The following is a 12272-nucleotide window of genomic DNA, read 5'->3' as shown; positions in this document are numbered from 1 at the left end:
GAGCATTATATTGCTTTGCTATGTCCAAAGGCAACAAAATCACACATCAACTTTATGTTGCGGAATAAATAAGCTGAATTTGTTATTTAATGAGCTTTAGATGTGCTGGTAGGCAGATATTGTTACCTTCAGACAGAACAATTGTTCGCTGCCTTGATATGAAATGCTAGGATGATCAGTTTAACAACAGAGGTATCAAAAGTCTACTGTTCAAAATGTATAACTGAGCTTGTAAACACAAAGGCATTTAACCTTCATTTATGAATAGTGACACAATAATAAAAACTGAAAAACATTTCAAAATGAACAATTTTAATAAGCGCTTACCACACATGCTGCCTGCACAGCCTCAGACACGCAACCTGCGTTGGGGTCGCACCAAAACACGTGACACTGGAAATGCTGGTTCCCAGTGTCCATGATGAAGGCAAATGTGTGCACATCCCGTCCCACACCCATGAAGGACAGAAAACGAACGCGGCACTCCACCAACACCTCCTCATCCTCCTCCTGCACAGCGATCAAAAAGGAGAACCAGAGCTCTGTTAGATTTTCCTCTCCACTGGATGGAAACATTCATATGTTTTATTTATTCGCTCGTCCTCAGGACAACAACTAAAAGTCCCCTGCCTTTTCTTTGATCACAGCCACAGTGGTGTCAGCAATACTCAGTATGACAGGAATCCAGTCCTCTTTGCCTGTGGAGGACAGCAGGCTGTCTATGGCCCCGTTTATGATGTCCATACCTGAGACAAAACACAGAATCTGAGCAGTGAGACAGTGCCTGGAGGAAGTTATGATGACTCTGTTAGTTTTAACATGGCTTCGGTTTTACCTATAGGTCGAGAGACAGATGTCACGCCCAGGTACAGCACATGGAACTTCTGCACCAACTCAGTCTTTGGCATGGGAAACTCTGCAGAGATGAAAACACACATCTGAACAAACACCCAGTTCCCCCTCTGGGAATTTTACCACAGCAACATCTAACACCAAGTTCCAAAGTCCGCACATGATAATTGGCTTAAACTAGAGAGATAAACAAACACTAGTGAATATTTGAATATTTTTAGGGTGCTGTTGACTTGATTAGTCCGGGAAAAAATATGATAACGCACGAGCATGCAGGATTTTAGAGAGCTGGTTATTTTCTGCTAGAAAAGCAAGCTGGGCCTGTAGGCAGACAGGATTGCCATACGCAGTGAGTGATGATGTTTCATTTATTGCACTTTATCAATTCAGGGTAAAACACTAAACACAAAGAGTAGATAAAAGTAAAACTATGGAGTTTAACAAGTGCAACTCTGGATTTGCTATTCTAAAAAAAAACAAAAAAAAAACAAGCACAATAACAACCTCATACCATTTCCCATGTGCTGACATTTTATTTATGTTTGCTCAATCACTTGTCAACATGGATTTCAAAAATGAGGAACAATTTCAACAGGGAGTTAGCTGTAATTACTGAGACTGCCGTTTCAAATCTTCATTACTGTGGAATGACACATCAGGATCACTGGGTAACTGGAGGCAGTCACACGACGACTCGTTCGTTTCTCCAGTGTTTCCGACCATCAAATCGTGTATTTCATGTAATATATTAAGTCAAAACACATTGCACAAATTAAAGGGACAACTTGAAAATGAGACACTGGGCATCATGTTAACCGCACCAGGAACTTTTACTTATAAAAATTTGAGATAGGAGTCATCTGAAAGATACTCCCAGTCATTTTTCACACATAGCTTCACACATTTTCTACACACCCAGCAGCAGCCACACAAATGTCCCTTCTTCACATAGATGTGTGTCTGGGTGAGATCAGACATGTGTTGTAGCCACCAGTGGCACCACAGTGCCTCTGAATACCTGTGCAAGCTGAGAAATTAAATGACTGAGGGTAAGCAGACAAAGGAAGGCCTTCAGGGGGTGCTAACTTAAAGACAACGAGCACGTTATGGCTTGTCATTGTGCTCCACATCTCCAGTATCTCACAAAATCTGTCTATACCGGTAAGGGTGAACGTCAGACAAATGAACAATGAGAGGTTTTCAAGCACGCATTTCAAGTAGAGCTCACACAAAATCATTCAGTCTAACCTCCTTATAAGCGTCCCAACATGGGATTGAATACTCTCAGCTACCTTGAAGAAAACCTATTGGACCGGTCTATCCAGCTGAAGGAAAGCATCAACATTTTCTATGAAGTCTATGAATTCAAGCAAGTTGCTGCTTGAAAAGATGTGAAAGATGTTTCACAAATAAATTCTTTGATCCTGAGGTTGGGATGGGCACCGCGGAGCAGCAGGACTTGGCTCAAAGAAACGCTAATTGCGTTTTAATGAGGTTTGTTCCCTCCGTAAATGAAGAGCTGATATACTTCTTTTATATTCTGATGCTAAAGCTTCTTTCCCCAGCGCCCAGCAGATCCAAACACTGGCTGAACTTACAGTGGAGGATGAATTGTGCTGGTGCTTTTTCTTACTCTGCCTATAATTGCCTGGGACTGAGAGGAACAAGTGATGGGACTTGGTGAAATGGGAAATGGTGAACAGAATTAACACAGCGAGAATAAATTCCCATGATTGTGGAGGGAGGAGTTGTAGTTGAGTCAGCAGTATCTGTGTGTAATTGAACCAAACACTGCTATCGTTTCTATTAAAAGAGGTTCACAGACGCTTCTCAGGCGAGTAGGCCATTTTTTTGAAGAAACATACGTGCTGTTTCAGACGTGGACGAACACTGTGCAACAAGAAACCGCAGCAGGGAAGATAGCGCACAACTGACAAATCCAATTCTATCTCACATGGAACAAAAGAGCAAGACTCAGAGAAAAAGTGTGTGTTGGTGTGTGTGTGTGTGTGCGTATACCTTGGAGGGGTACATCAGAGCCGGTCTGGGAAGAGCTGCCAGCTGCAGCCTTGGCACTTTTCCTTTCAGCCATAATCTAAACACGAGGAGAGGAAAATTTGAAGAGGGGGATAAAATATCAGAAAACTCAGTGAGAGGTAAAAAATGGCAAGACAAATGGAAAGAAGAAGAAGAAAGAATGGAATGGAAACAGAGAGAGAAGGTATGAAAACAACTGAGGGTGAAACAAGTTTAATCAATAAAACCTCTTGTTTTTCCTACCGTCCATAAATCCCATGTTATTTACCCACTTTACAACTCTGTCTGAGGTCACAGGTTATTCCTCTACACTTTATGGAGATGCCACTCAAGTGTGTAAAAATTGTTGGAGACCATGTAAAGCGAGCGATTTGGTTCACTCTGAGTCTCTACAGATGAAACGTTTTGCTCAGATCAAATTATTTTTGGTATAAAAAAAAGTAAAAAAAAAAAAAAAAAAAGACTTTCAGATTTTAAATCTGCTAAAATGAAACAGTCTGTCTGTCTTTTCCATTTTGCAGACCTCCTGCGGCAGCGAACGCACTCGAGTATGGAGTGGTCTGCATGGCCCTGCACCCGCCGCACTCTCACTGCTACAGACACTTGATTAATTGTAGGTGTCATTAATCAAAGTCTATGGTGAGTCTGCAACTCTGCTCACAAGGGAACACGCAAGAAGACATGTGCATACACACATATTCTCTCTCTCACTCAGTCACTCCTACAGGCACACACACACACACACACACACACACACAGGGTGCTGTCTGCAACACTCAGGTCACTAAGTTTATCAGCTGCAGTAATGAAAACTACCTTTATTTTAAAGTGAAAATGGGCAGTTTTAAAAGGCATGGTCACATGCACACACAGACATACTGCATTCATACACAGATACAACCCCCTCCCCCTCCAAATAGGCCAACAGGCCTCAAAGGAGAAAGATCTGTATTTCCAGGTAGATTCATCCCTTACAAGGTCACTGCTGGTCTGACGACACTGTGTAAAGGGTGTGGATATGGAAAGACTTTATCCTTCTAACTGAGACATTTCTGCTCCACATGTAGATACTAGAGACGGCGATGACTAACTAAGGCCACGAAAAAAAACACTTCAACTTGGACTGACAGACCAGATGAACCTGGATCTGCAACCATACTAGCAGCTGTATGAGGCAAAGTGGTGCCTTCAACTATATGTTACACATATTGGTTTGGCACATTAGCTAACTGTTAACGACTTTCATGGAGAATGATGTTCTAGCAGAGTTACCAAGTGTCTGGATATAAAAACTGTCTGTGTGAAAAAATATTGGTGAGACTCGTGGGCATTTTCGTGTTCCAAGACCTTTCATGCCTTCCCTTTAGAATGCTGGACAGGAATCTTTAGGACCTAATAAAGGAGAAGAAAATGCTAGAGAAAACGTTCAGAGGTGACTGTGGGCCTCATGAAAGCTGGAGTCAGCACTTTTAGGTATACCGAATTATCTGGATACTGAAGAGAGAATTACTCAGAGCCAAGTACTAAGGCACAGGACTGCCACAATGGCTCACCTGACAAATGGCACGGACACCAGTTCTTATGCAGATGCTGTCCTTGAATTTATGGCTATCGGCTCCTCGACAGCCCAGATGAAGTGGAGGATTCCTCCAGGAGGTGACAGCTTGTCAGCTGGTACTGACACATGTGATGGAGGCTCAGACAGCGCTGGCTCTAACTATAAGGCTGACGCTGCCAGGGAACAACAGGTCTTCAACCAGCACTGACTGAACTGACTGTCTCAGATGGGCCATGGAGCTGAGCCGGTCAGGTGGTGTCAGAACATCAGATGTAGTGAATGAATATCTCGTGATCTGTGTGGGATATCTGCCACTGGTGGAAATCAGTTTTATCAACAGTCGTCTGGCACACCGGCGATCTCTGGTGGTTCAAAAAACAAGACTCATTCTGATTCTATTTGTTTTGGTAACAGAGAGATCATCAGTGCTGTGTGGTGTGTTTTAACAGAGCTCTGCTCAAGAATCTGTTTGTGATGATCTTTTTATTTATTTATTTATTTATTTATTTTTTGCAGTAAGTCTAAGGGGGCCAGAATTTCATTGTTTTGTTTTTTTTTTACCAATGAAAGAACGGAAGTGACCCAATTGGGGTTAGGGCTGATGTATGACATTCAGCAAAGAGTCCAAGCACCACTGTGTTTGGTATTTTTTGCCCTTTGAAATTGTCTTTTCCTGTCTTTGTCCTATTACAGTGTGCCGTTTGCAGCCATTCAGCTGTGGGAGGAGACGGACAGGAGGCCAACTCAGAGTGAAGTGCTTTTATTTTGGTGGAAATTGAGGTTTTTAACTGACCTCAGTGTCAATCTGCCAGCAGCAAAATGTTGATTATTGTGTTCTTCTGAAAATTTTGATCCCAAGATTTTTTTGGATTATTAGTTGGACACACTGTGTGTCCCTTTTGCGCTTGACTGATCGCTGAGGTCTGAGATAGAAAGATAGATTTGGTTTGGCTCCAAATCTGATCTTTCAGTGATCCGTTTCTTTCGTCCATTGCCTTTCACATTTCTCAGTGAGAGGTTTTCAAGGATTCCTGAGATGGCAAAATTTCTGCCATCTCCCTCTCTCACACGCACACACACACACACATACACTGAAGTCTTGACGAGAAATTGTGCTTATGCTCTGTAACCTCAAAGTTTTGTCATGTCCTCGCTTCTAACTTCTGTCCTCAGCCGTTATTTCTCTATCAGTTTTTATCTAACCAATGCGGAGTGGGGGAGTGGCTGCCCGCAATGTTACATCCTTAAGTTCTGGTTAACATTCTGTCTCTCTTCAGGGTTCGTCGTGATTTAAGCTCGATTGCTTGTTTCAGCGCAGCAGATTAACCCAGTCGTTTGGAAACTGGCGGCGGTGGTACCCACCTTTGAGCAGATTTCGTGGAGACTTGTGGCTATGGCTGCAGCAGGAGTATCACATCTGAAGACGTGGCACTTCAGCACCCGCGTGTTTTTGTCTCTCGCCACATATGCAAAGTCCCTGAAGGGTGAGCAGAGGACAGGCCGATGTCACCACGAATGTCTTTCTAACACAAGCTTTAAACAAACACAGCGTTCACCTTGATGCTCTGCACATTTGGCTTTGTTAATGTAAGGATTTTCATTTTCTCACATTGCATTGCTTCTATGTTTTAGACAGAAAACGGTACTAACCACAATGAATATCAGAGTGACAAATGGAGTGAAACACTAAGAAATTAGAAATAAAAATACACCAGTGCGTGTAAGCGGAGAGAGAGAGAGAAGAGGAGAGAATAATTGTGGGTATAGGCTTAAGAGAATATGGTGCATGAAAAATAACCTCATCGCATTAACAGATCCATCACAGGTTTCATCTCTTTGTAATTGTGCAATTTCTCTCTAATGAGATTTGTTCCATCTCATAACACTAAACCTTCATTCCGTATATTGTCTGAAGGTTTTACCCATTTATGGTAATCTTCCATATTTTTATGTCCTCGTCCTTGGAGAGACTCTTTGTATCTTGTGATGAGACACTACTTCCCAAAGGGCATCAAGCTAAAGGCCAATATGTGGACGTGATTTCCAATTTGTATTTTATATTTCCTGCAGCAGTTTTCCTTTTGTTTGTTCTGCTCAATTTCGCCCTTGTCAGCAGTGTCTGGAAACATCTTGATTACTCTCCATTTGAGAATCCTCCCAATGCATCCACCCTTGTTTTATTCTCATCCTCTTTCCCAGTCTGTCGTGTGATACTACTCTACTTTCCAAACTTTTAGCTCGTCTCCCTGCACTTGTTTGCGTTGTCAGCTGTTCACCAATAAAACACCACAGGTTGCAAGACATTTCATGCGCAAGTTAAAATAGCACAATTGAAAACAGAATTCTTATTAGCACATGTAGCATCATGATTTATTTACCTCTTCCCTAGACATGTGTTGTTGGAGCTGCGCTCTAATTAGCTCGCTCATTTATCGTGAAAATGTTGCTTTGTTATTTGTGACATTTAAAAGTTCCTATAAACTTTAATGCTGTTGCTGCAGTTTATCTGACATCAATACATTACTTAAAGCCCCTTCAACGTCTGATGTGTTGGATCGAATTGCTCACTCTGCTCTGACTTCTCGGTTCTTGACTGCTCTGGCCATTGCCAACTTCGGCTGCAATAGCACAAGCACACATACACACATGCAGGCTGCGCACAAAGAAGGCAGATGTGTGTCCCTGTGCCTGAGGAGATTGTGCGCCACCAGCATCAGAATGGTGCAAAATGGCAGAGAAAAATGAGAAGGATGAGGAAGAGACTGAGTGGAGGCTCCACTGAGAAGGAAACTTTATGCAGAGAGTGGGTGGGAGATGAAACACAGCTATGAGGGAGGTGCTAACATGCACCCATGCAGGCAAGATAAAAGATAGACACATTTTCCCTCATTAACAGGTGAGACAAGCTGCTGAATAGAAGGTAGGAGGTCATACTTCCAGCTAGGACTGGCGCGATTGAGTAAACCAGACAACGCAAGATGAAAGAAGGGGTGGGGTGGGAACGTGCAGCAAAGCCAGCTGGATGGCAGCGTCGCCAGATGCAGCTCAGCAGCTTCGTGCACATGCACACGTACACAGTGCACGTTCCAGATTAAGCATAGACGCAAACACAAATATGGAAAAACACAGTTGGCATTTATCACAGCGGGTTCTTTGTCTTGATGAGTCCATTATCTGGCCTATCTCCTCAGCTTAATTGTGTGCTCACACACTTTGGGTTGATAATGCTCCCCGTCTGTGGCCAAGAAGGGAAGTGCCATGCTGTGTGTGTGAGGGTGCTGCGTGTGTGTCCAGTGTCCTGTGTTCAGGGACATTTGAGCAGTGTGTCACTGAAGCACCATGAGTGGCCTTCCCTCGTATACAACAAATGGGTCTTTTATGACTCCTGCTCCCTCTCTGGGGAATCAAAATGCTATAAAACAGCATTCAGCTCTTAATAGGAAATAGCCTGTGGCCAGATTGTCCTGTTGATCATTTAACAGAAATGATTTAGTCTTTTAATGGTTGCTGCCACAGTCGAGTAAAGAGTGTTGGTGACTCTGGGCAAAGCAAAGCCGATGATTTGATGCCTTTACTGACAGATGTAATTATATGATGGGGGGTGGGCTGTTTGGCACAACAATTGTTATAAAGACTGAAGAGCCATGATCGGAGTTGAGCAAACCAATAAAGAGCTTTTACCTTTCTCTGTGTCCCGGGAAGCAGAGGGAGAGCAAGGTAAGACGAAGGAAAAGAGTAAAGGAACAGATGAGTTACAGAACAAAGAATGGATGTTAGGAAATTAAGAAAATTAAGGAAAAAAGCAAGAACGAAAAAATTATTTTAACAAAAGATGAAATAGGAAAGAAGGCGGGTCAGAAAGGGTAAAAAAAAAAGAAGAAGAAGAAGGTTAATACACACGGCTGAGTCAGAAACTGTGTGCGTGCACTGACGCTCAGCTTTATGTTGTGTTCAATGCACAGGCTTACCGTTCTGCCACATTATGACACAGCACACCTTTTCTATTAGATAGGCTATCATAACCCTCACACATACCCACACAGACACACACAGACACACAAATCTCTTTCATCCTTCACTTTGCCTCTGCTCTTTAATCTTCTTTTTGCTCACTAGCACTCTTGTACCACTCACTCCTTTACTCACTCTCAGTTTTGTATTCCACAACACGAGAAAGCCCCTGAAAACAGAAAAAGATGCAGCACAGACGGATCCATATAAACAGCGTGTCCCCACCACTGAGCTCCTCCCTGCTTCTCTATTACAGGGAGCCACAGGCTGAATAAAAACAGGGCTAACTCAAACATCGACTGGCTTTGATTCTTTGATGATCCACTTACCGAGAAGCAAACTGTGTGTGTGTGTGTGTGTGTGGCAGCAGCAGGCAGATTATTTCAAAGTCAGACCTTTAGAACTGCTCCTTCATCTTGATCTCCAAACACACACACACGCCCACATATTGAGGATCAATCAGCACACGTGTAAACCTGCCTTAAAGTTCTCCCTGGGCGTCGTTTGAATTTCATTCATCACTTTCTTTGCTGAGTCCATTTACTAATTTTTTTGCTCCCAACTTTGTATGTTTTTCAGTCAGTCACTGATGGTCTCAAAAACTTAAATGGCACCCAAAAAAATGCTATTTAATTCTTTTCAACATTAGAGCCTGTTCTTTTCCTCCAGAACTAATTAGCATGTGAGAGACAGCATGAAAGTGATGTAAATGCTTTGTTACAGAGAGAAGAACCACATCGTCCATCAGTCAAACCAAGAACAGAACAGAATGCCGTGTTAACAAAAAAAAAACCAAAAAAAAAAAACAAACCTGTGGTGCCATCCTCCTCACAGCAAACACATTTGAGTCTGAGTTGAAAAGTGAGAATAAGAAAATGTCCTTCACACAGAACAGGAATCATGCTATTCCTCACATGTGTAAGAACAACGATGACGTGTTTGGTTGTACAGAGAGGAGAATAGAGGAGAGAGGACATCATTGAGAGTGGTATTCATGAACACAACCTAAATCTTTCATTCTTTTCAATTCTTTCATCAGGCAGCTGAGTGTGGACACTGTGAAAAGAAGAGAGCGTTTTGAATTATTTTGTCATTAAGGAGCAGAGATTCCTGACCTCAGATAATGGAGGGGATGACATATTGTAGAGAGCTCGGCAGCAAATCAGCCGAAAACTCAATGACAGGTCGACCTCAGAGATGTGGGGAGCTGTTTTAGCAGCAACGCCAGGAGATCGGCGAGATGGATAAAATGTTAAGTGAGGTGAGTGATGAGGGCAGGAGGCCAGAGAGCCAAAATGAAAAGGTTGAGGTGTGAAAGAGAGGAATGGGAACGAGGTGTGAGACCAACCGGGCACTGGATGGCCAAGGAAGAGGTGGATGAGAGAGAGGGAGAGGCAAAAAGAGGCACAAGATGAAAGGTGTAACAGCGCTGAGGCAAAGAGACGAGTTAAAGCAACACTCCCACTACTCACCTGTCTCTCTCTCTCTCTCTCTCTCTCTCTCTCTCCTCCTCTCTCTCTCTCTCTCTCTCCTCTCTCTCTCTCCTCTCTCTCTCTCTCTCCTCTCTCTCTCTCTCTCTCTCTCTCTCTCTCTCTCTCTCTCTCTCTCTCTCTCTCTCTCTCTCTCTCTCCTCTCTCTCTCTCTCTCTCTCTCTCTCTCTCTCTCTCTCTCTCTCTCTCTCTCTCTCTCTCTCTCTCTCTCATGTATTACCACAGCTGAATAAAGGATAACTGACTCACAGCTACCAATCTCTCTTTGATCCTGATGGCTGTGAGGCAGGCTCTGCCTGAGAGGATGGGTACAACTCTGAGATGAAATGAGGTCACAGCTGCAGATGCAAAGTGAAGATGTTGCACAGATCCATTACAATCTGCAGCTCTGACATCACTCACCCACCACCAGCAGCACTGTATGTATAGTATTAACAAGTCGAGTAAGTAAAGTCACACCCTCACACACTAAAATATAGGTCCACTTTGCCATACTCAATGCTTTATGCATTTTCAGTTGTACAGTTTTGACTTCAAGTATAAATGGAAATATCATCATCAGGCTCTCTGGCTTGTTCAATCTGAAATAAAGCATTAGATACAACACTAAAGAGCTGTGTTTTAGCTGTAAAAAACAAAAAAAACAAACAAAACAAACGGGTGCTCCACAAGAAGTTGAGAGTTTATCGGTAGTCCAGAGCTGATGGGCCTTTCGGAGTTTAGATTGAGACAGAGCTGTATGTCAGTACGAGCCGGAGAGAGGAGAGAGGAGGTCAATAATAGAAGGTGTAGCCCTTTGTCAGCCTTTAGTTTAAGTTTCTCAAACACCTTCTGTGCTCACGTACACATTCGTTTTACTGCGGCTGAAATCCCTTTGAAAGTGTTTTCAGTCAGTCAGTTTGTGTTTGTGGGCCTGGCCCTGCTGGTGCCGATGAGAAAAAAGCAGGTGTGAACAGGAAAAATACAAACACAAAGGCAAACAAGCCAGCAGACTTAATCTGTGACATCAATCACAGAAGGTCATCACGTCACTTGAATGGTTAAAAGACTTCATCATCCCAACCTCAGTGGAGTCTCCAATTAGATGAGAGCCACGATGAGCCTCAGAATCAGAAAGACCAGGCTGCAGGCGTGCAGAATGTGCAGAATCTGCCAAGCCAAAACTCATTTCACGACTTTTCATCATTCATCGAGGCAACACTTCTATACGTACATTAGAGGGTGAAGAGGTGAAATAACCTGGACTAGAGTCCGTCATCTGATCTCAGTCTGAACTAATGCTGAAGGTGAAGGACTGAGAGAGCATATTAAGTGTCTGCTGATGTTTATGTTCTAAAGCAGTGGTCCCCAACCACTGGGCCAGGGACCGGTGAGTAGAAACAAGATTTTATTGATCATCAGAGTCTGAAAGATGACCTGATACATCCCTCTGTGCCCCTGGACACATGTCAAAACTCTCGTCTCGGTCACAGGAGACTGCCTGTCAAAAATTAAGCCCACAAACTAGCAAAAATGAGTAAAAACAAACATCTATGGAGAGCTGTCTTTGGAAAGGGAAGAAGGCCCGAATGAGCAGACAGAGAAAGAATGCTGCATTTAAAAAGACAACATCAATAGTCCTACTTAAAATATGCTCACGGACCGAGCCCGCTCTGCATCATGTGCACCTGATGTGTCATCACGTGCACATGGAGACGTAGGCTTTATGTGCGCTTTGGTCACCCTTCATACATTCAGCTTAATGGTGTGTTGTATTTTTATACCTTTTGTTTTTATTTGCTTTTATGCCGGTCCGTGAAAATATAGTTTTATATGAAATCGGTCTGTGGTGTAAAAAAGGTTGGGGACTGCTGATCTAAAGGGTTCAGGAGGTCACTGACTGTAAAGGATTTATCACAACAACCTAAATTTGATGATTTTGCTTGTACATTTCATTTGTTTCTGTCCTATTACTTTTGAGCGCAGATACTGAAAACATAGAAGCACTTATGGTCTGCACTGCATGCTTAGGTATTGATACGATACCTGTGATGATATTCATCCATTTACACACACACACACACACACACACACACACACACACACACACACACACACACACACACACACACACACACAAAAGCCCACCAGAGAATGGAGAAAATATTATAATTATATTTATTATAAAACATGTGACCACTGAAGCAAAGGTTGGTTTGTTTGGCTCCCTTCTAATGATTTTCTGCATGAAACCTTAAAACTGTGTGTTGTGGAAATGTTACAAAGCTAAAACATCAACATTAACAACACAAAGTATGGATCCTAAGGCTTCATACAGTGTGAAT

The 12272-nt window shown here is 42.8% G+C and overlaps 1 protein-coding gene across 5 annotated transcripts in view; it reads right to left on the bottom strand.

Moving 5' to 3' along the window:
* The window catches only part of apbb2a (amyloid beta (A4) precursor protein-binding, family B, member 2a), a 34025-nt gene that overhangs the window by 2321 nt on the left and 19432 nt on the right, over positions 1-12272 (bottom strand). For 3 of the 5 annotated variants that reach the window (XR_003841141.1, XM_029512074.1, XM_029512073.1), the window contains exons 9-13: positions 5810-5924; positions 2872-2947; positions 836-916; positions 631-746; positions 328-510 (exon numbers count right to left, since the gene is read on the bottom strand). Coding sequence is in view for 4 of the 5 variants with exons in the window: in XM_029512074.1 (XP_029367934.1) it covers positions 328-510; positions 631-746; positions 836-916; positions 2872-2947; positions 5810-5924 (571 nt within the window). In the remaining variant the exon portion in view is untranslated. Of the gene's footprint in view, positions 1-327; positions 511-630; positions 747-835; positions 917-2871; positions 2948-5809; positions 5925-8128; positions 8135-12272 lie in introns of all 5 variants that reach the window. The other 2 variants (XM_029512076.1, XM_029512075.1) reach the window with 2 other exon arrangements.

This window comes from Echeneis naucrates, chromosome 10 (assembly GCF_900963305.1).
Source record: "Echeneis naucrates chromosome 10, fEcheNa1.1, whole genome shotgun sequence".
Taxonomy (NCBI): domain Eukaryota; kingdom Metazoa; phylum Chordata; class Actinopteri; order Carangiformes; family Echeneidae; genus Echeneis; species Echeneis naucrates.
This window is presented reverse-complemented; position numbering and strand designations above follow the sequence as displayed.